General features: G+C 45.3%; 1 protein-coding gene and 1 pseudogene across 2 annotated transcripts in view; both read left to right on the top strand.

Moving 5' to 3' along the window:
- Positions 1 to 2,114: 2,114 nt before the first annotated feature.
- Positions 2,115 to 26,580, top strand: part of TBCCD1 (TBCC domain containing 1) — a gene marked incomplete at its 3' end in the record, with an annotated part of 78,232 nt that continues 53,766 nt past the window's right edge. The window contains exons 1-3 of the mRNA XM_082260906.1: positions 2,115 to 2,462; positions 9,010 to 9,159; positions 11,519 to 11,885. Of these exons, the coding sequence (XP_082117032.1) occupies positions 2,127 to 2,462; positions 9,010 to 9,159; positions 11,519 to 11,885 (853 nt within the window). The 5' untranslated portion in view covers positions 2,115 to 2,126. The remainder of the gene's footprint in view (positions 2,463 to 9,009; positions 9,160 to 11,518; positions 11,886 to 26,580) is intronic.
- LOC309557701 (lamina-associated polypeptide 2, isoforms alpha/zeta-like) lies at positions 14,192 to 15,146 on the top strand (annotated as a pseudogene). Its single transcript has one exon. The product of its transcript is annotated as a lamina-associated polypeptide 2, isoforms alpha/zeta-like (transcript).

Genomic DNA, 26,580 nt, shown 5'->3' with positions numbered 1-26,580 from the left:
CTCATCGTTGGTGTCAGTGGGAGGAATGGTGCCCCATCGTTGGTGTCAGTGGGAGGATAGTGCCCCAACGTTGGTGTCAGTGGGAGGATAGTGCCCCAATGTTGGTGTCAGTGGGAGGAATAGTGCCCCATTGTTGGTGTCAGTGGGAGGAATAGTGACCCATTGTTGGTGTCAGTGGGAGGAATGGTGCCCCATTGTTGGTGTCAGTGGGAGGAATGGTGTTTCTTCATTGGTGTCAGTGGGAGGAATAGTGACCCATTGTTGGTGTCAGTGGGAGGAATGGTGCCCCATCGTTGGTGTCAGTGGGAGGAATGGTGTTTCTTCATTGGTGTCAGTGGGAAGAATGGTGCCCCATCGTTGGTGTCAGTGGGAGGAATGGTGCCCCGTCGTTGGTGTCAGTGGGAGGAATGGTGCCCCATCGTTGGTGTCAGTGGGAGGAATGGTGCCCCATCGTTGGTGTCAGTGGGAGGAATGGTGCCCCATCGTTGGTGTCAGTAAGAGGAATAGTGCCCCATCGTTGGTGTCAGTAAGAGGAATAGTGCCCCATCTTTGGTGTCAGTGAAAGGAATAGTGCCCCATCGTTGGTGTCAGTGGGAGGAATGGTGCCCCATTGTTGGTGTCAGTGGGAGGAATGGTGCCCCATTGTTGGTGTCAGTGGGAGGAATGGTGCCCCATCATTGGTGTCAGTGGGAGGAATGGTGCTCCATCTTTGGTGTCAGTGGAAGGAATAGTGCCCCATCGTTGGTGTCAGTGGGAGGAATAGTGCCCCATCGGTGTCAGTAAGAGGAATAGTGCCCCATCGTTGGTGTCAGTAAGAGGAATGGTGCCCCATGCATACCTCCCAACTTTTTGAGATGGGAACGAGGGACACCTTTTATCAAAAGTATACAGGCATAGGACACACCCCTGCCACGCCCCCTTAAAGGAGAATGGTACAAAAATAAATGACTGGTTGAACCCACAAGTGGTTTTTTTTACTACTATTCCTTTATATTGGCTTTTGGATGTTACAAATGCATCAATTTAGAAATCGGACAAATGGTTTAGCACTGTAAAACACTTTTTGAAAGATAAATAGTGCATTTTAGATACATCTCTATAGATCAGTCCAAAATGAGGGACAAATGAGGAAGAAAGAGGGACAGTGTTCTAAATCAGGGACAGTTGGGAGCTATGCCCCATGGTAGGTGTCAGTGGGAGGAATAGTGCCCCATCGGTGTCAGTAAGAGGAATAGTGCCCCATCGTTGGTGTCAGTAAGAGGAATGGTGCCCCATGCATACCTCCCAACTTTTTGAGATGGGAACGAGGGACACCTTTTATCAAAAGTATACAGGCATAGGACACACCCCTGCCACGCCCCCTTAAAGGAGAATGGTACAAAAATAAATGACTGGTTGAACCCACAAGTGTTTTTTTTACTACTATTCCTTTATATTGGCTTTTGGATGTTACAAATGCATCAATTTAGAAATCGGACAAATGGTTTAGCACTGTAAAACACTTTTTGAAAGATAAATAGTGCATTTTAGATACATCTCTATAGATCAGTCCAAAATGAGGGACAAATGAGGAAGAAAGAGGGACAGTGTTCTAAATCAGGGACAGTTGGGAGCTATGCCCCATGGTAGGTGTCAGTGGGAGGAACGGTGCCCCATAGTAGGTGTCAGTGGAAGAAATAGTGGCCCATCGTAGGTGTCAGTGAGAGGAATAATGACTCAAGGGCCGAATAAAGGAAAGCAAAGGGCAACATCTCGCCCTCGGGTCATAGTTTGGAGACCACTAGTGCAAATAAAAAAAAAGCATCATGGACAGTACACAATTATTTTTTGTCAAAGGGTGAACTGTCCTATCAAAACTAAACGAACCTGTCAAAGCATATATTTACTTTAACAACGAATAACAATGCCGCAGTCTGCAGCTGAACCGACAAGCCTAGTGCCGCCGGAAGTTGGCCGTTCGCTCTAACGATAGTGTCCCCCTCACTTCCGTGTTTTCCTGCCCTCCGCCCACATGGTGGCGTCTCCTAGGTTTCGCGTCACCTCTGGTCGGAGTTATCTCCTGAGTGTGACAAGTCCTGTCAGCTCCCCGTCCTAGAGGAGTGACAGGAGGTACGCGGACACCCGCAATGGATACCCACCGGGTACAGTTGTGGGTGAGGATGGACCCGTTTCTAATCGGAGTCTTGCAGTTTTCACCGCCGGCTAAATTCAACTTGCACTACCTGAGGAAGATGGCAACGTACGTACGGACTCGGTCAGTGGACGGCTGCTTCCCGCGTCTCTTCTGGGCTATGTGGCGGCACATCGCCTGTGGGAAGCTGCAGCTACAGGAGGACGTGGCGTGGCTGTACTTCGAGGCGTTCCACAGCCTGTCCGAGCGCAGCGCGCCAAAGAGCCTGGAGTGGGCTGAGGCGGCCTCCAGCTGCAAGTCAGTGGAAGAATACGAGAGAGTCCGGAGTAAGGTGACTACAGTCTACACTGCTCTGCCCCTTAGTTCTCCCATAGTGTCTCCTCTCCCGCAGGCACTCCTGGCGTCTCCTTTCCCATCTCCTCTCCCGCAGGCGCTCCTGTCGTCTCCTTTCCCGTCTCCTCTCGCGCAGGCGTCTCCTCTCTCGCGCAGGCGTCTCCTCTCTCGCGCAGGCGTCTCCTCTCTCGCGCAGGCGTCTCCTCTCTTGCGCAGGCGTCTCCTCTCTTGCGCAGGCGTCTCCTGGCGTCTCCTCTCTTGCGCAGGCGTCTCCTCTCTTGCGCAGGCGTCTCCTCTCTTGCGCAGGCGTCTCCTGGCGTCTCCTCTCTTGCGCAGGCGTCTCCTCGCCTACAAGAATGTGGTGCAGTTCTTGTCCAAATGGCATGCGATTTCCCTCACTGCTCATGTGTGTATAGAATGGGAAAAGTGCAGTCTAGTGGACAGTTTAAATAACGTTATAACTCCACAGTACGTATCTGGCCACATGCAAAATAATCTACATAGGTGTCCCAGTTTGCCAGTGATAGCAAATCAGGGCCATTGGAGAAGTTCGGGGACCCCGTGGATATAGGGCGGAAGTGATGTAGAGGCAGCCCGCCCCCAAGCTAACATCTCATGTGACCCTGATTTGCTATTATCGGCAGGCCAAGACACCTATTTAGATTATTTTGCATGTGTACTGTGAGTGGTGGGGGGAATCGTATGCGATTTGTACAGGTATTGCACTGCATTCCTGTTCAAATTGCGTGTGACTTGCGCCCATTCATTTTGTGTTGACACAAAAAGCACCACAAAATATCGGTTTCGGTATTGGGAGCGTTTGGACAGGTACCGATTAAATGCTTGGTATCGGTGTCCTAGTCCATGCTTCTCTTGTAGGTCACAGAAGTACCTTTTGCTATTAGCCTCCATTCACACTTGTGCATTTTCTCCTGTGTTTGCTGTCACACTGGCATGTACGACAATTGAAATCACAATATTTTCTATAGTGTCTGTTTACATCAGTGCATCTTCTTTTGTTGCAGTGTTTGTTTTTTGCCCCATAAACTTCAATGGGAACACATGAAAAGCTCATGAACATGCATTTTTATTGCATTGTTGGCAATTTTGTGTTTAAAAAAAAAAAATCCAGTCTCCTACAAAAAACAACGTGAAGCGTAAACTCCTCATCGTGCAGCAGCATTAGTGTGAACCTAGGCTTAACCCTTTTGCTGCCAGATTATTTTTGCAGTTTATTTTTTCACACATGCTTAAAGAAATAATTTTAGCCCTGAAGATTACAAAAACCCCCTAAAACATGATATATTTTCTGAAAGCAGGCACCCTAGAGAATAAAATCGCGCTAGTTCCAATTTTTTATGCCACACAATATTACTGCAAAGGTCTAGAAAATACAAAATTTCAGTAAAAAAATACACTAAAGTTAATTTTAGGGCACATAAACCAAATAAATTACCCAATTTTTCAGTAAAATATAAAAGTTGAAGTTGAACCGAGTAAATCAGGGCTTGACATTTGCTTAAAATCTAGGAGCCAGATAAAAGTTAGGAGCCAGTTTTTTTTTTTTTTCAAGCATGCCGAATGGCCAGCTTCTGTCGGACCGGCTGCCATACACAGGAGGAATGGCGGCCAGTTTTAATAAACCGGCTGATGTTGCCCGGCATTCGACCCATGTGTACTTGGCTTGATGGTGTGATGGGCAGTGGCTCACTAGGGAAGGATAGTGCAGCAAGGTAGAGGTGATAGCAGAGCCAGTGATCCAGTAACTCATGCCACCTTAGGCCTCTTTTACATGTGCACCTTCACTAAGCGGAAACCGCTTGCTCAGTGGGGATTTCTCTGCTAATCCCTGCTGAGCAAGTTGATGACAGGTCTTGTCCGTTCTGCTATACAGAGCGAACATGGACACAGTCTCGCTCTCCTCTGAGGCAGTCAGATGGAAATGGGATTGCCTGTCCATTTCAATCCGATGCCATCTGATTTGATCCGTCAGATGGATGGAAAATAGGACCACCATCAATGTGTTTTTGGTCAACCGGATCGGATGGCGGCGGTTGTAAGCAGACATCTGCCACTCCATAGAGGAGACTGGAGGGTTAGATCAGGTCTGCCTGAGAAACTGACAGGCAGACCTGATCAGACAGCCCCTGTGAAAGGGGCCTTTGGCTGTGTGGCATGACAGGGAAATAATAAATTACTTTTAATGGGGGGGCGGAGAAACTTTCCATCTTACTGGGGTCATAAATGGAACTGAAGCTGTTCTGACCAGCTGTCCCACACACACTCTCTTTCCACTCACGTGTAAGGATAGGGCGCCAGATCAAGCCCTCAACATCATCAACCTCTTCTCCGAGCAGTGAGAACAGGCTGGGGAAACCCTTAGCCCTGCCAGTGACTGCTTGTTGCATCCCCGGTCACCACAAGAGGGTGCCAGTTCCCTGATGTAAGCGTCTCCCTACAGCAGGCCGCAAAGCCGCGGCCTCAATTACCGGCTGGCATGGCATCTTAGTCCACGAACCCGCGGGCAGGGGCCGCATGGGGACAACAGACATCCCAACCTGCAAAAACTAATTTCAGGGAGGTGGCACTCCGCGCCCTCCTCTCCCCCCCACCAATTTAACCACTTGCCGACCGCCCCAAGTACATATACTGCGGCAGTCAGCCCCCCCTGGGCAAAGTGACCTATTGGTACGTCACTGCCATCCCAGCGCGAGTGACCAGCGGCTCCGATGTCCGCCGGTCACCCGCGATCTCCCACTAGAGAGGGAGAAAGGCAGGCGGCTGATGTAAACAAAGCCGCCTGTCATTCTCCCTGGTGTAACTGCAGAGATTATACGATCCTGCTATGTAGGATCGTATGTCTCTGTGGTTACATCAAAAGACACGCCCCTTTACAGTTAGAAGCACGCCCCTAGGGACACACTTAACCCCTGGATGTCTAATAAAGTTAACCACTTCCCTGCCAGTGTCATTTTTACAGTAACAGTGCATATGTATAGCACTGATTGCTGTAGTAATGTCACTGGTACCCCCAAAAGTGTCAAAAATGTCAGTCAAGAGTCCGATCTGTCCGCCGCAAAGTCACAAAAATCGCAGATCGCCGCCATTAAAACAATAAAAATGACATAAATCTTTCCCTTAGTTAGTAAACGCAATAACTTTTGCTCAAACCAATCAAAATACGCTTATTGCGATATTTTTGGTGAAAAAAAAAAAAAAATGTAGCAGAAAACATATTGGCCTAAAATGTTAAAAAAATTTGATTTTTCCATTTTTTGGGGGGGGGTTTCATTTAAAAAAATTTGAAAAATGTTATTTTTTTATTTTTTTTCAAAATTGTCGCTCTTTTTTTGTTTATAGCGCTAAAAGTAAAAATCGCACAGGTGATCAAATACCACCAAAAGAAAGCACTGCTTGTGGGAAAAAAAGGACGTCAATTTAATTTGGGTACAGTGTCGCACAACCGCGCAATTGTCCGTTAAAAATCACGCAGTGCCGAATCGCAAACTAGGCCCTGGTCTTTGAGCAGCCAAATCCTCCGGGGCTTAAGTGGTTAACTAGAGGATGATCAAATGAAATGCAATCGGTATACAGAGGTTTACTACTGAGAGATATTAAAGGAACAATCTAGCCACCATGACCACTTCAGTGATTTGAAGTGGTCATGGTGGTAGAAGTCAGAAACACTGCACATGCTGTGATATTTACAATTATGTGCTGGGGGCTAGTTGCACCCTTAGCACATGTGACTTACTGCTGGTGGGTACTGCTGGCGGAGAGTGAGGAACGGTGCTGGAGGAAGCATGCAGAGTCGATGCTTCCTATATTTCTCAGTTTCCTAACATGCGGAGTGCATTTGATATCACTCCGCCTGTGATAGGATGGAGCCGGAAATATACAGAAAGCATTGGCTCCGTTCTGACAGCTGACACAGACAGCCGGGGTATCGCGCAGGTGTCGGGGAGCCGCAGCCCGCATGCAGGAGACTTGGGATGTCTGGGACAAGATACCTGCCGCAGTGTAACTCAGGCGCCAGGCCGCTAATTTTAGTCACCAATGTGACCTGGTGCTTGGGGTTTGTTGAGTCCTGGAGTAACTATTGCGTGTGCCCATGAAATGGTGACAAAGTTCAGTACCCTATACTTTCTATAGGCGACACTTTAAAAGCTCCCTATAGGTCATCTTAAATACCCTGAATATCTCCCCTGTGCTCCACTGAATGCTATGTGTGTCTCAGATCTACCCCTCCCCTCTACCTGGCGGCGCCTTGTATGTTGGACCTTGGCCAGCAAATGGGTAAGTGGAGCCTGAGGTATATGGCGGGGACACGCCATTACCAGGAGTTTGTGGAAGCAATCATTTGGTAGTACAGCTGCCTAAATGCTTCCACCTGACGGGCAAGAGTCTGCTTGTCAGATTTTCACACAATCTCGCTTAAGCATCAAGGTTTACCTGTGCGCATGATGTTTCCACAAATGTGCCAATTCTAGATAGTGGTGTTGCACTTCAAGTAAAACATTTACATTCAAAGTAAAGGAAATAAAGAATTACTCTTGATGTGGACATTCTAGAAAATGGTTTCCAGGCATGGGAAGTTTCATAGTCGGGATTATACAGTCAGGTCCATAAATATTGGGACATCTACACAATTCTAATCTTTTTGGCTCTATACACCACCACAATGGATTTGAAATGAAACATACAAGATGTGATTTAACTGCAGACTTTCAGCTTTCATTTGAGGGTATTTACATCCAAATCAGGTGAACGGTGTAGGAATTGTAACAGTTTGTATATGTGCCTCCCACTTTTTAAGGGACCAAAAGTAATGGGACAGATTAACAATCATAAATCAAACTTTCACTTTTTAATACTTGATTGCAAATCCTTTGCAGTCAATTACAGCCTGAAGTCTGGAATGCATAGACATCACCAGACGCTGGATTTCATCCCTGGTGATGCTCTGCCAGGCCTCTACTGCAACTGTCTTCAGTTCCTGCTTGTTTTTGGGGCATTTTCCCTTCAGTTTTGTCTTCAGCAAGTGAAATGCATGCTCAATCGGATTCAGGTCAGGTGATTGACTTGGCCATTGCATAACCTTCCACTTCTTTCCCTTAAAAAACTCTTTGGTTGCTTTTGCAGTGTGCTTCGGGTCATTGTCCATCTGCACTGTGAAGTGCCGCCCAATGAGTTCTGAAGCATTTGGCTGAATATGAGCAGATAATATTGCCTGAAACACTTCAGAATTCATCCTGCTGCTTTTGTCAGCAGTCCCATCATCAATAAATACAAGAGAACCAGTTCCATTGGCAGCCATGCATGCCTACGCCATGACACTATCACCACCATGCTTCACTGATGAGGCGGTATGCTTTGGATCATAAGCAGTTCCTTTCCTTCTCCATGCTCTTCTCTTCCCATCACTCTGGTACAAGTTGATCTTGGTCTTATCTGTTGATAGGATGATGTTCCAGAACTGTGAAGGCTTTTTTAGATGTTGTTTGGCAAACTCTAATCTGGCCTTCCTGTTTTTGAAGCTCGCCAATGGTTTACATCTTGTGGTGAACCCTCTGTATTCACTCTGGTGAAGTCTTCTTCACCAGACACACATACACCTACCTCCTGGAGAGTGTTCTTGATCTGGCCAACTGTTGTGAAGGGTTTTTTCTTCACAGGGAAAGAATTCTTCGGTCATTCACCACAGTTGTTTTCCGTGGTCTTCCGATTCTTTTGGTGTTGCTGAGCTCACCGATACGTTCTTTCTTTTTAAGGATGTTCCAAACAGTTGATTTAGCCACACCTAATGTTTTTGCTATCTCTGATGGGTTTGTTTTGTTTTTTCAGCCTAATGATGGCTTGCTTCACTAATAGTGACAGCTCTTTGGATCTCATATTGAGAGTTGACAGCAACAGATTCCAAATGCAAATAGCACACTTGAAATGAACTCTAGACCTTTTATCTGCTCCTTTTAAATGGGATAATGAGAGAATAACACACCTGGCCATGGAACAGCTGAGCATCCAATTGTCACCATTACTTTTTGGTCCCTTAAAAAGTGGGAGGCACGTATACAAACTGTTGTAATTCCTACACCGTTCACTTGATTTGGATGTAAATACCCTCAAATTAAAGCTGAAAGTCTGCAGTTAAAGCACATCTTGATTGTTTGTTTCATTTCAAATCCATTGTGGTGGTGTATAGAGCCAAGAAGATTAGAATTGTTGATGTCCCAATATTTATGGACCTGACTGTACACTAGAAGACTTTCAGCAAGCCTTATATTATACAATTTTCCTTTTTAGATTTAGCAAGACCATATTACATGAGTTCAAACCTAAACACTTTCAATTTGTACGCAACCAGGCAGGCCCTTGCACTACATAGTTGAAGGTAAATCTTAAGGAAATTGATAAAGAAAATTGTATAATGTATAGCCAGCTTTAGTAGAGGAAATTGTAAGTAGATTTTAAACAGAAGAATCAAACGTCTGTTCTATGTTTAATAAACATGGCCATTTCTTTTTTTTTTTCTTTTTACCCCACAGCTTTCAGTGGACACCCTTACATTCCTTCTATTTCTCTATATTCAGCAAATAAATAAGGTTTCTTTACGAACTTCTCTGATTGGTGATGAGTGGCCAAGCCCTAGAACTAAATCTAATCCTGACTTAGCTGGACAGTCTAACTTTCATAAGGTAAGTTCTTAATTATACATATTTTTAACATTTATTTTTTATGCTCAAACCTGCAGATTTCTAAAAGTATACCTGCTGTGAAAAATCATCTTGATTGCCAGGCATTTAGAATTTTTAGACCGAGAGGTCAGCTGTGCCAGCATCTCCTTCCCTATTATCACAGTGTAGACTTTTTATTGTTTCTTCTGTAGGGACTTACCAACAGTAATGGACATTCTGCCCTGGAATGACTTGAACTGGTATTATACATGGTACTCCTGTCATTTCTGCGTAAAGCCCAAATGTAGTCACAAAATGTAAAAAAAAAAAAAAAAAAACAAAAATGTACAAGGGACATTACTGAAAGCCAATGAAATGTGGCCCTTGTGCAGATCTAGTTGAAATAGTCTGTCCTCCGGAAGATTATGGCGGCAAGGATTATTAGAGCCGAAGGACCTGTTTTGCACTCATCAGGAAGCATACTATCCCCACTTCTTTTATTCATGGAAGCTGTACTGTAGCATTTTATACCATATTCTATGCATGAAATAAATAATTATATGAAAAAACAAGGCAAACCTTTCAATTATCCGCCTGACTTCCATTCATCTTTTTTTTTTTTTCCATTCATGGAAGCTATCGGCTGGCTTAGTAGGCACTCTTGATCTGATGGGTCCATATGACGGGTCCCTCGGATCTATTAACCCCCGCCATAGTGGATAACTGCAGTTGTGGAAGGGACAGCAGATTTCCACTAAATACAAAGACTAGCATAATTAACTGGTTTTAAAGGAAATCATTCATTTTATATGCTTTAGTTTCCACGTTTGCAGTAAAATTGGGATAATGCCCACTTTACATGTGTTTGATGTCCTCATTCACATAGCAGAATCTAAAAAATATTGTAAAATTGGTGCTTACCTTTTTAGATTCTGTTTTCTGCAAACTGTAACACTGTAAAATCCTACTGGTTCTCTTAGAGCCAGTTCACATTAGAGCGATTTGACTTGCCGGGGCGACCTCATAAGTTGCGGTGCGCTGCTCGCACCGCGACCTCGGAGCGGCCGGCATGGACTTCATAACATTGAAGTCAATGCAGGTCGCTCCGGGTCGCCCCAAAGAAGCTCCGGACCCTTTTTCTAAGTCGGAGCGACTTGTGTCGCTCCTATTAGAACGGGTCCGCAGCTTCCCTATGGCAGGCGACCAGGTCGTTTTTCTAAATATCATTAAAATGCATTTTTTTCCCCCAAAAAATTGAATTCTTAAAACCATTGCACAAATACCGTGTGACATAAATTGCAACTATGGCCATTTTATTCTCTAGGGGTCTCTGCTAAAAAAAAAAAAAAAAAGATTTTATATATATATAATGTTTGGTAAATTTCAAGCAAAAAAAAATACTAATTTAAACTTGTAAACAAAGTGCTGGAAAAGGCTTTGTCTTCAATTGGTTGAATTAAATTTCACATTTCCCTGCTGCAACTCAAAATGTGCTAGCCCTTCGTGCACGTAGAGACACAATTTAACCACCAAAAGCCGCCCTACTGTATGAATACTAGAAACCATGCATACATATTTGATTAAATAAAAAGTGCTGCGCAATTATGGTCGTATTTTGGTTTGTCCTTCATTTTGAGGTATTTAAAGGAGCATTCGTGAGTTTATACTGGGTATAACATTGGAGTGGAAAAGTGATACTGCATAAAGCTATATCAGACCCTTTTAGAGATAAATGGGTCATGGAGCTCCGGTGAGTGTGTGATCTGTCTGGACATCATCTTTATGAGAATATGAACGGATTGGTTTTGGAGCACTTGTACTGTGAACTGTCACGGACTTGGATTATCACAAATTGGATAGTCACTGAAGCAGAGACTGTTCTTTTTTTTTTTTTTTTTTTTTTTTTATGTCATTGTGTCAATAATTTTTTATTTATGCTTTTTGAATTAAATACACATATGCACAGTCAAATAATGTATGCATGGTTTAGAGTAATCATACAGTAGCGTGGCTTTTGGTGGTTAATATGGGTTCATTTTTTTAATATGCTGTGTGAATGGGAATATATAGAGGGTTTTTTTTTTTTTTTTTCAAATTTGACTTCAAAAGTGGAAATACACTTTTGAAGTTTTAACTTTCTGAAAATTTAGTTTCCATTTTACTTTTAAATTGCTGCTACTAAAAATTCTGGCATTCATACAACAGGAATCACTATTACTTGGGGTTAGCTCTAATTTTATTGTGTATTGTACGCATTTTAATGTGAATATTATTGTTCATCTTTCCTAATAACTGCATTGGTATTGCTGGTTTATAGTACTTTAACTATAAAAAAAACTATACATTAACCCTATAATTGTCATTTGTCTGTTTTTCCTAGAACTGGGATGATTATAGTCATCATGCATTCATACAGAACCATATGTCCTATCTATTGGAGTTGCTTTTGGATCCAGATCAACTTACTAAATCCTACCACTCAAGTGAATACAGCCTGTTGTCCATTGGTGCAGCCAGAGCACTGGGCTTTCTCATTGAGGGAACAATGGATAAGAATAGGACTGTTCATCCTTTTGTTGATTTGGCTACATGGCAGCCTTTACATTCTAAAAGTGGTTACTCAAAAACAACCGAATCATTTTCACTAAGCAAGCTGCAAGCATGGATAAAGGATAGTCTCATGGTAAACCCTTTTGGGATGTCAGCCTGTGTCAGGTCGGGTAAAACATTAGCATGGGCAGAGCAAAGTAAGTGTTTAATATTTGTTGTATATCCGCATTAGTGAGTTATGAGTGTGGTGTGTTTCAGATCAATTTTCACGTCCTCTGAAGAAATAAAATGATTGGAAAGGATTTGGGGGTCCTAGTACATCACAGGCTGAGCAATAGAGTGCAATGCCAAGCTGCAGTAAGCAAGGCTAGCAGACTATTAGCATGCATTAAAAGGGTATTTCTCTTCCGTTTACTGACAGACACAACTTCAAGTCTTCAGACCATTGAGCTTGATGCTCTCTCTTCAGGAGTAGGACTAGTCAGAAACCTTTTTGGTTATGCCCCTGGGGCAGTCCCAGAGTGTAGATTATCTCTTCCTGCTTTAGGACTCCATTTTTTTCTGCCTAGTCAGGAGTAAGGACCTGGCTCTCTGCTGGGATCTGCTGTCCTGGCATAAATTCCTTTAAAATTGAATTTTTTACTTTTTTCTTTTTATTCCTGTGTGAACTACAATCAACAGCTGGACTGGGCGATGCACTGGATATTCTAGATCCTTACGACCTTCCCAGTCTGGCCTGCGAGCGTCACCCAACTATTAGCTCCGCACTAGGTTGGCTGCGAAATAGCCCCACTGGACAGGGGGCTGGCCGGCGAGTGAAATGCCTTGCGAGGTCGCATTGCCCTGGTCACGACAGCAGTCACGATCAGAGTCGCAGTTTACCTCAGGCCGCAGCACCCCCATTCCAAGATGGTGCAGTGGACTGCTAGGAGTAGCACCCGCCTGGTGACCGTGATATGGTCAGTAGTGTTCCCCCCCCCCCTCCTTTCCCATGGAATTGTTGGGGTGGTCGCGGGCTCTCCCTGGGCATGGTAGACCCCACCCGTGTCCTTCCTCACCCTCATACTTTTTCCCCTTCTTCTTAGCGGGGTTTCCCCTTTGTAAATGTCCTCATCTGCCCTCTGTCCCCTCCCCTAGCCCCCTCGGGGGGGGGGGGGCATGGGTGTTTTTGGCTGGGGGGGCTTGTATGGTGCCGGGCCGGATGGGGTCCCTGTGGGGTCCCCTCTTGGGGTCTCTGTGCTTTCTTGGGGTCCAGGGTCCCATGCAGCGCCGCATGGTGCCACCATTTTGCGGTGGATTCTGTATTTCTCCAATCGCCTTTCAGGACAGCACCTGGAGAGAGCGCAGCTCCACCCACTTCAACAGGAAACACTGCAAGTTTAAAAGCTCCACCTCTTCCACCATGCCTCAGTTTTTGTGTTTCCTCCTCCATGGGGAGACACTGCATGGAACCAGTGTGTGGGGCTGCGCTCTCTCCAGGTGGAGCAGGGTGGACTTACCCCTTTTTTCGTAGTTTGTTGAGACCATCCCAGCACCCCTCCCTGAGGACAAAGGGGTTGTTCCGGAGCGGCCGCCTTTTCGAGCTCAGGGGAGCAGAGCTTCACCGGAGGGTTTCGCCTGTGCGCCCGGGGTCCGCTTGTGGGGCTGGTAGGCAGCTCGGGCGGATGTTTCTCTTCCGCATATCGGTCCCTGGTCCCGACTGTCGGGGGACGTCAGACTCGGTAGGCGGGACTTCCGGCGGGGGCGTGGTGTCTTTGGTTCCAGCCACTAGCAGCGCAGAAGGTGGCAGCAGGTCAAGGGTCGGTGCTTTCCGCTTCCGGTCTCCACAGGGGGACGCGGGAAGCGGTCATTTTAAATGCAATACATGCGGGGAGGATCTGCCCAGCTTGCTGCAGGCTTTGCGATGGAGGACAGAACCGCAGCGTCGGTGGAAGCAGGCGCCGTCAGCACCGGCCCAGCCCAGGTAAGAGAGGTACAGGGGTGCCTCTTTTCTTTACTATTGGGCTTATAGGTTGTTTTGTTGTTCCTCCTTTGGAGCCTGCCCTGCAGTTGGAGGTATATGTCCTTAGACTTGCAGGATTATATGTATTGTCTGGGGGGCTGTTTGTATTTTAATCAGCATGACTAAGTTAGTTATCTGATAGGTGGTTTCTGGTGTGTTTTCTCTTAGGTTAAAGCCAGGGCTTTAGCAACTTCAAGGAAGTGCCCTTCTTGCAAAAATCCACTTAAGGATACCTGGCCTAAGCCACTTTGCAGAACATGTATAGCTGATTTGTTGAAAGAAGAAACAGCCCAACAGAGTAGTGATCTGTTTTCATCTGTTCAAGAGCTTAAGGATACTTTAACTTCTGTCAATACCCTATTAGCTAGGGGATCAGCCTCCCAGACAGATTCCCAGACAGAAGCACAGCAAAATGTATGGGCAATTTCTCAAGCATCCACCTCTAAGTCGGCTGAAGCTTATGACACAGAGGAAGAAAGGGCTAGTACTTAACTTTCCCTCAGAGATTCTGAGGAAGAAGAGGAAGTGACTAGAACGTCCAGATATAAATTGGCTTTAGGAGTGGATGAACTCCTTAAAGCGGTATATACTACCTTGGAAATTCCGGAAGAAAAAGTACAGATGTCAGTACACGACAAAATGTACCAGGGTTTAGATCAAACCAAACATAGGGTGTTTCCGGTCCACAAGGTTCTTACGGATTCAATTAAAAGTGAATGGAAGGACCCTGAGAGGGCCCCCTTTTTCTCCAAATCCCTAAAGAGAAGATTTCCTTTTGAGGATGATGTAGCACATCCCTGGAATAAAAAACCTAAAGTGGATGCGGCTTTTTCACAGGTTTCACGCCGAGCAGATCTGGCGTTTGAGGACATGGGGATTTTGAAGGATGCTATGGACAAAAGGGCAGACTCCCTCCTTTAAAAAGGCCTGGGATTCCTCTAAATCCAGCCTTAAACCGGCCATGGCTTCCACAGTGGTAGCCAGAAACTTAGAATGCTGGTTAGATCAGCTCAGGGGGCATGTGGAGGCTGGAACGGCTAGGAAAGACCTTCTTGATTCCTTTCCACTGCTCATTAAGGCCGTTAAATATATGGCTGATGCCTCAGCCGAATCAATTAGAATGGCAGCAAGGTCGTCGGCTCTGGTGAATTCAGCAAGACGTGCGATTTGGTTGAAAACTTGGACGGGTGACTCGGCCTCTAAGGCCAGACTCTGTGGTTTACCGTTTTCAGGAGAACTGCTCTTTGGTCCGGATTTGGAAACTATCCTGGATAGAACGGCGGATAGGAAAAAGGCTTTTCCTTCCAAGAAGAAACCACCACCAAAGAAAAATTTTCGTCCTTTTCGGCAAACCCAGAAAATTAGAGATCAGGACCAGAGAACAAAGTGGTCCTCACAAAGAGGAAGAGGTGGTATACTGTTTAAACCACCTGAGCAGTCTACAAAAACCAAGTGACATTCCTCTCCCGGTGGGGGGGAGATTGTTAAAGTTTCTCCCACAGTGGGAAGAAGTATCCTCAAGCCCTTTCTTAAAGAACATTGTGGCTCAGGGGTACAGTCTCGAATTCTCAAGAACCCCTCCAAGCAGGTTTTGGATGACTCCACTTCCAAGAGATCGGGAAAAGGCCTCTGCAATGATATCTCTGTTAAAAGAGTTGATTTCTCAAGAGGTCATCACCCAAGTTCCCACGGGTCAGGAAGGTCAGGGGTTCTATTCACACATTTTTCTGGTGAAAAAGCCTTCGGGCAAGTATCGGTTGATTCTAAATCTAAAGATCTTAAACTAATCAATCGGATACAAGCATTTCAGGATGGATACCATTTATTCTGTAACCAAACTTCTGTCCCCAGGTTGCTTCATGGCTCTGGTGGATTTAAGGGACGCCTATCTGCATGTCCCGATAAATCTGTCCTATCAGAAATTTCTGAGATTGGCGGTCAATCTAGGGGATTCGGTCTGGCATCTTCAGTTCAGGGCCCTTCCCTTCGGTCTTTCCTCCTCTCCAAGGATATTCACCAAGGTGATGGCAGAAGCCCTACAGCCTCTGAGACTGAGGGGGATTTCCATCGTTCCATACCTGGACGATCTCCTGATTTTTGCAGAGTCCAACAGTCAGTGCTTGACGCACATTCAAGAAACAAGATTCCATCTAGAGAGCCTGGGGTGGCTGCTAAATCTAGAGAAGTCCAATCTAGTTCCTTCCCAAAGGATAATGTTTTTGGGGTACACTTTAGACTCGGTTCTTCAAAGGATTTTTCTACCTCAAGAGAAGATCTTAAAGGTACAAGCTGCAGTCGCTCACATGCAGACCAGGTGTCAGTCCGATCCGCTATGGCAGCTCTAGGTCTACTCACCGCTTCCATTCCAGCGGTTCATTGGGCGAAGTTCCATTCCCGTCTCTTTCAGAGGGATATCCTACAAAGTTGGTCACATCTGGAACCTCTGGAAAAATCCATCAAAATTTCCGAAAAAGCAAAAAGAGCTCTTTGGTGGTGGAGAGATGCCAGGAATCTGGAGAAAGGTCTGATGTGGTCCTTCCCCCGGAACAAACGTCTGACCACAGACGCCAGCGCCTGGGGATGGGGAGCCCATCTAGATGGTCGAACAGTACAGGGGACCTGGTCCAAACTGGAATCCAGAAGGTCATCCAACTGGAGAGAGTTGAAGGCTATATTTCTGGGTCTTCAGGAGTTTCAGGAAATGATCAGGGGTCAACATGTACAGATCCTTTCGGACAACATAACAGCAGTGACTTATGTTACAAAACGAGGAACAAGGAGCAGAACTCTCTGTTTTGGCGATGCAGCTGCTTTCCTGGGCAGAACAAAATGTGGCCTCCCTAACAGCAATTCACCTAAAAGGGTCACAGAATCTCCTAGCAGACCTGCTAAGCAGAAGGAGAGTGGTAGAGGCAGAATGGAGTCTGAATCAGGAGGTTTTTACGATGATTACAGAAGCTTGGGGGTTTCCCCAGATAGATCTATTCGCCAACCAACAAAATACCAAGGTTGCGAGATTCTTTTCCCTCCACAGGGAGGATCAGGCTTGGGGGCTGGATGCTCTAGCTCATCAGTGGGACTTCCTCTGTGTTATGCATTCCCTCCTTTCCAGTTAATACCTCTAGTTCTCAGGAAATTCAAGGAAGAATCCACAGATCTAATTTTGATCACGCCCTTCTGGCCAAAAAGGCCTTGGTTTGCTCTGTTGCTGAATCTGGCTTCAAAACCACCTTGGAAGCTTCCGTCCAGAAGAGATCTTCTGATTCAGGGGACCCTGCATCATCCGGAACCAGATCAACTTCAGCTGACAGCGTGGTTTCTGAGGAAGACCTCTTAAGATCCCGGGGTCTTTCTGAGAAACTCATTACCACCCTTCTCTCCAGCAGGAAGAAGGTTACCAGGGACATTTATATGAAGATTTGGAAAAAGTATAATTCATGGTGTTCCACTAAAGAAGTATGAACCTTTTTGAATTTAATTTCAGTGCTGGAATTTCTCCATGAGGGAATGGAGATGGGCCTGGCAGCCAGCACCCTTAAAACCCAAGTGGCGGCACTTTCAGTTTTCTTTGAGAGAACCTTATCTCAAGAGACTTTAATTGTAAGATTCTTTAGGGCTTTAGCCCGCAATAGACCAGTAGCACTAAAGGTGTTCCCTAGATGGGATCTGTCCATTGTTTTACAGGGATTAACCAAGTTTCCGTTTGAACCTTTGGATGAAGTTCCTTTAACAAATTTAGTTCTGAAAACAATCTTTTTAATTGCTATCACCTCAGCCAGGAGAGTTAGTGAAATCCAGGCACTTTCAGTTGCGGATCCTTTTTTGTCAGTATTTCCGGATCGAGTAGTACTCCGTACAGATCCAGCTTTTCTTCCAAAGGTTGTATCCAATTTTCACCGTACCCAGGAAATTGTGCTCCCAACTTTTTCCTCGATGCCTGCTAACTCGCAAGAGGAGGCTTTTCATACATTGGATGTAAGAAGATGTCTTCTTCGTTTCCTTTCTGTAACCAAGGAGTTCAGGAAACGAATGCTTTATTTGTGCTCTTTTTGGGCCCTCGTAAGGGTGAAAAAGCATCCAAAAGTACTTTGGGAAGATGGCTTAGATGGGCCATTGAACAAGCTTACTTGGCCCAGGGGGGGAAGAACCTCCAGAAGGTGTGGTATCACATTCAACAAGGTCAGTGGCAACCTCAAGGGCTGGTGCTTCGCCTGAGCAGATTTGCAAAGCAGCTACCTTGTCGAGCTTTTCGACTTTTCTCAGACACTACAGATTGGATCTGTTGTCAGCCACGGATCAGGCTTTTGGCAGAAAGGTTCTGCAAGCTGTAGTCCCACCCTAGGTGTAAATTACTCGCTTATCCTCTCCAGGTGCTGTCCTGAAAGGCGATTGGAGAAAACCTAAATTAGACTTACCGGTGACGGTATTTCTAAGAGCCTTTCAGGACAGCAGCAACTACCCTCCCTGGTTTTTTATCTTTGTGTTATTCCAGGCACGCTGAGTGCTCTAATAGTGAGGATGAGTCGTCCTCCGCTGCAGCCGCGCCGACGGCGGTGCAGTTTGGCACCTGCAAATCTTCAAGGTGACAAAGGTGTTTCTCTTTGCTGCCTTTTTTTGATGAGATTGTCACTAGTCAGTGGGGTTCCCCGAAACGCATGGTTGGAATTGCTAAGCGTTTCGCTAGGAGATATCACTTTGAGGAGTCTCTTCTGAAGAAACTAACGGTTCCACCGTCTGTGGATTCCCAGAATTCCAGGCTCAGTAAGGCCACACTTTTGCCGGTGGAGGATTCTCCATCCTTGAAGCACCGGGTGGACAAACAAGCTGAGGCTCTGGTCCGGTACTTAAGCGTGGCTGGTTCAAATTTGAGACCGGTTTCTGCTGTCACCTTGGTATCCTAGACTTTATGAGAATGGGCTAAGATTTTGCGCCAGGATCTGGAGGGGAGTCAACACCCTTCTGAGCTGGCAGATCAGTTGAGCCAGAGGTTACAGCAGTGTGTTTTTTTTTTTTTTTTTTTTTTTTTTTTTCAGTCAAGGCACCCTTTAAAATTATGTACAGTCTCAAGGCCCCCCATTATAAAATGTAAAAAACTATTCTAATAGTTGTACATAATGCAGCAACATCCACACAAGTAGGAAATCCAATGTTAGAGGTGACTTATTTTTCCAAAGCAAATACACTTTTGCACACTGGTATGGACTAGTATTCCAGTGTTTCTCTTCTCCAATTTCTCTCCATCAGTCAGCTAATGCGACCATAGTGCTGAGGAAGAGGGGCAGAGGAGAGTTAAACAAGGATGCTGTGGAGGCAACAGACATCCTGCTTTATTCCAATATATGTCGGGCATCAGTGTTTTCTTCGTTTTGACGTGGGCGAGGAGCACTTTCAATTTGTGGCAATACCCTTTGGTCTCGCCTAGAGGTGCACCGAAATTTCAGGCACCGATAATTTTGGCCGAAAATGTGACTATCCAATTTCGGCCGATAAGGGGTTAAGGATGCCGAAAATGTATGGCCGCTGATATCAGTAAAAATTGAGCCCTTCACTTCCCTGTCATTTGCGGGTATCTCTGCTGACCGCTGCGATCTTAAGCCGGCGCTTCATCGTGAGCTACAGTGGTTGTTAGATGGCCAGCCGATTGGCGTCTAGCAACCAGTGACGTCTCGGGGGAGAGGGACCCAGGATGCACAGTGGATCCTCCTCTGACCCTATTGCTGAATCGGTCCACCCACCTCCTCCCTTCATGTGCTGTTCGCTGCGGAGGAAGGTAACATGGATGTTTGGTTGTGTAAAAAAAAAAAAAAAAAAAAAAAACAGCTTGTCCACTTTTCTCCTCCAAAAGCATCAGAACGGATGAAATGTATAATCACAGCCTAGGGCAGCTTGCCATTGGAGAGAGATCTCTCTGTCATTGCTTGCAGTTGTGCCTCCACAGTGTGTTTAGGTCCAGCAATAACTCTTCAATGCAATCAATCTCTCTCTCTCTCCCCCCCCCCCCTCCCCCACAGTGTGTTTCGGTCCAGCATTAACTCTTTAATGCAATCTGTCTCTCTCTCTCCCACAGTGTGTTAAGGTCCAGCAATAACTCTTCAATGCAATTTCCTATTAAAGCGCTCTTTCTAAAATGACGTGAATTGCATACTCCACACAGCGGTATGTGATGCAAATCCCAAAAAGTTGATGATAATCAAATGAAATATAACAGCATTATTCCCATACTACACAATGCTCAAAAAAATGTGCAAATAATGCAACAGATTCAGGAATACATTCCTAACCATAACATGTGCACATTTGACAAAAAGGGCTGAAAAATGGGTATCCTAAATTATTATACCCATTTTTCAGCACTTATTGTCATATTTGCACATCTATTAAGAATTTATTCTTGTTCTGTTGCATTATTTGCACATTTTTTTTGAGCATTGTCAAGTATGCGAATCATGCTGTTGTTTCATTTGAATATTGCTGTTCACATTTTATTACTATCTACTTCTTGGAATTTGCACCACACACCGCTGTGTGGAGTATGCGATTCACAGCATTTTCTGCTACAATAAATGTACAATTCAAGACTTGCGTGGGTGTAAGAAATTGTCCGTCGCTGCTACGTGTTCTGTCACATTAGGAAACCTATTGCAATGCATTGCGGCCATGTTGGAACACATGGCACATGCGCAGTAAGTTTGTTTTTGGCCGACCGTCCCTTTAGGTTGCAGAATCTGATAGGTCTGTCCAACAGAAGTCAGACGAGCATGCTGGAAAACCAGCAGCCGACTGACTCCCAGTCACCTCTCTTAGCCAATGGCGGAGATCGCTGATTGGAGTGTTCTGGTAGGGGCGGCGTCCCACTGTCACAACACAACAAACATTTTTGCAGCATTGCTCCAGCCATACAGGCATGCACAATTCCTTTCCTGCAGGCTGCACAGGACGCCGTCATCTGAACTGCTTGCCCACTATGTATGTGGAGCTATTAGATGAATGACAGGCACGTCATCACTGCTGATCTAATTTTAAATCATTTGGGGGAAAAAAGTCATTTTCGGTTTCGGTTTTCGGCCAAAGGCATTCTGAATTTTTGGTCTCGGCCCAGAATTTTCATTTCGGTGCATCTCTAGTCTCGCCTCAGCTTCTCGGATGTTCACAAAGGTTTTGACCCCAGTGTTGGCCTTGTTACGGCAGAAGGGGATTGCTACGGCAGAAGGGGATTGCGTTACTAGGTTACCTGGACGATCTGCTTCTGCATGCAAAGTCTTCCTCGGCTCTAGAAGCCGACTTGGGCATTATAGTGTGAACTCTGCAGGAGTTCGGGTGGACACTGAATTTTCAGAAATCCGCACTGTCCCTGTCCCCAAAGCTTGATTATTTGGGTCTGACGCTGGACTCGGGTGTTTCTTCCTCAGACAACTTCTGAAGCTATAGGATGCTGTTCGGCTCATGTTGTCCAACCATCAATCATCATTCAGGACTTTCATGCAAGTGCTGGGTCTGATGGTCTCCCCGTTCGAGGCAGTTCCATTTGCGCAGTTCCTCCCCAGACCCTTACAAAGGGAGATTCTGATGAAATGGAACAAGGATCCGCTGTCGTTAGACAATCTGATCCTGTTGAGTCAGGGTTCGAGGGAGTCTCTCCTCTGGTGGCTCTGTTCCCTGGCCCTGCGTCTGGGGAAAATCCTTTCTTTCCCTGTTTTGGACTGTAATCACCATGGATGCCAGTCTGTCCGGGTGGGGAGGTGTCTTTGGAGTGTGTTCTGCTCAATGTGTCTGGACTCGGGAGGAGTCTAGTTTGCTGATCAATGTATGGGTGGGGGGGGGGGGGGGGTAACCACGCTAGATAATAGTGAAACAAAGCAGCAACTTAGGCTGGCCATACACTATACAATTTTCTTGTTCAACTTTCCTTTAGATTTACCAAAACCATGTAATATAGGGTCAAACCTAAACACTTTCAATTTGTATGCAGTCAGGCAGGCCCATGCACTACATAGTTTAAGGTAAATCTAAAGGAAATTGAATAAGAAAATTGTATAGTGTATGGCCAGCCTTAAAGTGTGAACATTAATGGAACTATATATAATATTGAGTGCAATAGTCCATAAAATTCTATCAACAAATTAAGTGATTAAGTAATCACTTATTTGTTGATAGAATTTTATGGACTATTGCACTCAATATTATATATAGTTCCATTAATGTTCAATTTTTAGAGCAGCTTTTTTTAGGTTGCTGATCAGCATCCTTGAAATTCTGGCAATCAGACGCCCTGTGTGGATACAATCGGACAATACTATAGCTGTGGCATATGTTAATCATTAAGGGGGCACAGAGTTCCCTGGCGGCCCGAGAAGTAGCCGGCATCTTGAGGTGGGCAGAATATGTTCTGGTCCTCTCTGCTGTGCACATTCCGGGGGTTGAGAATTGGCAAGCGGACTATCTCAGTCAGCAGACATTGGTTTCGGGAGAATGGTCTCTTCACCCAGAGGTATTTCATCAACTGTGTCTTCGGTGGGGGACCACTGATGTGGTCCTGCTGGCTTCCTGTCTCAACAGGAAGGTGCAGAGGTTCGTACAAGGTGAAGAGGGGCCTCGCCGGTCTTGGTATATAGGCCTGGTAAGGCTGGTAGCAGACGTCCCTTGGAAACTTCCTCTCAGGGAAGATCTTCTGTCTCTGGGACCAATCTTCCATCCTGCTTTACAGTCGCTGGCTTTAAAGGCCTGGCTATTAAAAGCCAGGTGCTGAAGGTCATAGGGCTGTCGGAGTCGGTGATTCCTACGCTGTTGAAAGCTAGGAAATCTACTTCCAGGAAGGTTTATCATGGAGTTTGGAAGGCGTACATTACTTGGTGTGAGTCGCGGAGGGTCCCCGCTCCTTTTCTGTGTCTCACCTGTTGGGAGTTTCTACAATCGGGTGTAGATCAACGTTTTGGCTCTGGGCACCATCAAGGGCCAGATTTCTGCCTTGGCTATTTTTTTTCCAAAGTCCTTGCTTCACACTTTTGTGCGGGGAGTTTGTCATCTGGCTCCTCTGATGAGATCCCTGGTACCTCCGTGGGATCTCAAGTTGGTACGGTCGGTGCTTCAAAAGCCTCGGTTTCGAAAATATTCAAAAACTTCCTTCTGCTCACTGTCGCAGAAAGTGGCTTTTTTGGTAGCTATTCTGCTCGTTGGGTGTAGGAGTTGGCTGTGATGTCCTGTCGGTCACCTTATCTGGTGGTTCATAGGGACAAAGTGGTGTTGCAACCCTAACAGTCGTTCCATCCTAAGGTTGTCTCGTGGTTTCATTTGAATGAAGACATTGTGTTGCCAATACATCCTAAGGAAATTGCCTTACTTTCCTTAGATGTGGTAAGGATGATTCGGGTGTAACTGATGGTGTTTGAATCGATTTGCAAATCTGATTCTTTGTTCTTACAGATGGACCTCGTAAGGGGCAGGACGCATCTGCTGCAACCATTTCCAAGTGGATCAGGTAGACGTTGGTGCAGGCCTATTCCATTAAGGGTCAGGTTCCTCCTTTCACTGTTAAAGCGCATTCTATGAGGGCGCTTAGTGCCTCCTGGGCCTTCCGTCATCAGGCGTCAGTGGTTCAGGTGTGCAAGGCGGCTACGTGGTCGTCTGTACACACATTCACAAAGTTTTATTAGTTGAATGTACTTGCATCTTCGAATGCAGCGTTTGGCCGCAAAGTTTTGCAGGCTGCAGTTTTAGTGGCTTCCACTTCTTGAGGGTGTAATTTTTTCCTGGTGGTGAGCTCCAGTTGTTCCTGGTTGAGTTCCTGTTACCTGGTTTGCTATGTTTAGTCTTGTTGGGAATTCTGCATTTGCTGTGTTTTTTTTCCCACCCCTCATGTTGACACTGCTTTGGGACGTCCCAATGGTATGAAGACTTGAAGCTGTGTCCATCAGTGAACGAAAGAGAAAACTGGATTTTTGTCTACCGTAAAATCCTTTTCTCTGAGGTTTACTGGTGGACACAGCACTTGCCCCTCTTTTAGGGTTGAGTTATATGTTCTTCTGACACTGCTTGTTGTAAACTGGAGTCCTACAGCAGGAAGTGATGGTATACCCTCTGGGACTGCCCCAGGGGCATAACCAAAAAGTTTCTGCTTAGTCCTACTCCTGAAGAGAGAGCGAGCATAAAGCCCAATGGTCTGGGGACCTGAAGCTGTGTCCGTCTGTGAACCACAAGAAAGGATTTTACGGTAAGGGAAAACTCTAATTCTACCACCTTACAGAGCTCTGGTTAGGCGATGTCTTCAGTGTGCCATCAAGTTTTTTTGGCCACCAATCCTCTGGAAGGATGTGCTGGTACTGGCACGTGTCAAGAGAAGGGCAAGAAAGCTAATAAGGGGGTTGCAGGACCTCAATTATAAGGAATGACTATAAACATTAACCTTCGTCTCCCTGGATACCAGGCATTTAAGAGAAGATATGATTGCAATATACAAATATCTAAGTGGTGATCCTAGCATAAGGAGGAAACAATCCAGTCTACGGCCTCCTAAGGAGACACGTGGCTGCTCTATGAAGTTGAATGAGAAGTGGTTTAGGTTCCAATAATTATTGATTTTAAAGAACATGGGGTAATAATACTGATTACTTGTAATAGGTGTTGTAAACACCGATTTGTGTTTATTACGATGTTTTTTAATGAGAATTGGTTTAACCTTAACTGTGTAAGGGTTTATTTACTGCAGAGCGGTAACAATGTGGAACGCCCTTCCACAATTGGTGGTGTCAGCAGGGAGTGTTTGATAATTTAAAAAAAATAAATACATTTCGGTGGGCATCCTAGTGAACGCCATATATCTGGATATGGTAAATAATGACACACATACTGAACTGGTTGGACTGGTCTCCGCTGGATTGACTGGTCGTATTTAACCTTGCCTTACCAACTATGTAACTGTGTAATCCATGAGGGGGGGGGGGGGATGTAGAATCCTCTGCAATAATCCTCCTGTGAAATAATCCAAACCGATTAGCAACATTACATCGTAAAACCATTTAAGTGAAAAAGTTGTATAAATTCTAAAACCCTTTCACTAATTCCAGGCCACTAATTCTAGGCTCCAGTGGGACCCTGGCGCCTGGGGTTTGTCGAGCCCTGCATTCATATAATAATGTTAAGGAAAGGGTTAGACAAAGTTAATCAAATTGACATATAAAGTACACAAAATTGTAGATAGCAGAGTGCTTGAAACTTCACCTATTTAGGTCCAATATCCTCCTCTAATGAGTACGATATATTCATATACCTTTTTTTTAATTTGTGTGACAGTTCTTGATTTTGGTTGGCCCCAGAAAGGTGAATAATAGTTTGACATTTTAAATATAGTCACACACTGCTTACGCATGAGAAGGTGAGGGAAGTAGTCATTACCAATATTAAAAAGCTGGTGGTGTGGTTGTGGAAATGTATTACTCTGCAATTTATTCTCTGCATTCTGGCTTTTTAATGTAGGGGACATTTATTGCAATGCATACCTGGGAAAGGTTTTTTTTTTTTTTTTTTCTGCTCCATTCACCTGAACTCCATGTCGAGTTTGCATAGGGTTTATGGTTTCTCCTTCTCTTTCCCTGACAGTATTGTGGCTTGACTTTTGGCTCTTAGGCCCAGGCACCTCATCCTTGGAGGAGGTCATATGTTCTCCAGGAAGTGCCGGGTATTTTGTGCCAGCTCCATTGGAGTGGCAGAGGAGTGCAAAAGTGAGTATAAATGGGTCCAGATGGTGTATTTTGGAATTGGCAGTTCCCAACTGATTACGTGACACAATACAGATGCTGTATATTTGTTTTACCAAGTTCTAGAGATGCTATTCTGGATACAATGAGAATTACGATTTTTTTTTTTTGCCCAAAATAAATATTGCGATTCTGGGCTTAACATCATCTTTTACATTTTCTACAAAAAAATTGGGCTAACCTTACCCTCCTTTTTTTTTTTTTTTTTTCTTTTTAATTCATTGAAGTGTTTTTTTCCCAAAAAATTGCGTTTGAAAGACCGCTGCGCAAATACAGTGTGACATAAAATATTGCAACGACCGCCATTTTATTCTCTAGGGCAGGCATCACTAAATGGCGGCCCGCGGTCCAGGTCTGGCGCCAATCACTCTTCCACCTGGACCGCAGCAGTCGCGCCATTTAGGAGCCTGTTCTTTTCATAGCCGTCACTCTTTTCATCTTTGCAGAGCCGACAGTGGGAGGCGGGACAGTTCTGGAGGGAGGGCGGAAGCTGCCTGAGATAAACAAGCCTGTGATTGGTTGCTAAGATAAAGGGCGGTCCAAGCAACCAATCAGCTTGCAGCTTCCGTCCTCCATTCAGAGCTACTGTGCCTCCCGTCTGTGTAAGGTAGGGAAAATGTCATGTGGGAAGGGAGAGAGGCACTGAGTAGTGAGGTCGTAGTAGGAGGAAGCAGGGAATGCGGCAGAACAAGCTGGAGTGTGTAAATATGTCACTATTCGCAGTATAAGAAAAATGAGTGGGGAGCGTTGTAGGAGCAGTGACCACTGTGAAGGATGAAGTAAACAGTGATCACTGCTGCTGATTGATGGGAGAGCGCTGTCTAAAGCCTACATCTGGTGCCTGCTATGTCTGCTGTGTGTGGTTGAAGGCTGCAAGAGGCATTGAAAAGGATCAGGATGCTAATTGTCAGCTTGCTATAGTGCTTTTTTTATCTTCTCTCAATCTTAAATGCAGTCATTGTTTGCTGCCCCTTATTTTATGTTAAGGGGCACACTGATGGGCACAGCAACATGTGTCCATCAGCATGCCCGATAACATAAAATATACCTATCAGAGTGCCCCTTAGCATAAAATAAGGGGCATGCTGATGGGCACATACGTTAAGGGGGTATTCTGATGTAAAGTGGCACTGGACACCT

This window comes from Pelophylax lessonae (genome assembly GCF_965119305.1).
Source record: "Pelophylax lessonae genome assembly, chromosome: 6".
In the NCBI taxonomy this organism is placed as follows: domain Eukaryota; kingdom Metazoa; phylum Chordata; class Amphibia; order Anura; family Ranidae; genus Pelophylax; species Pelophylax lessonae.
This window is presented reverse-complemented; position numbering and strand designations above follow the sequence as displayed.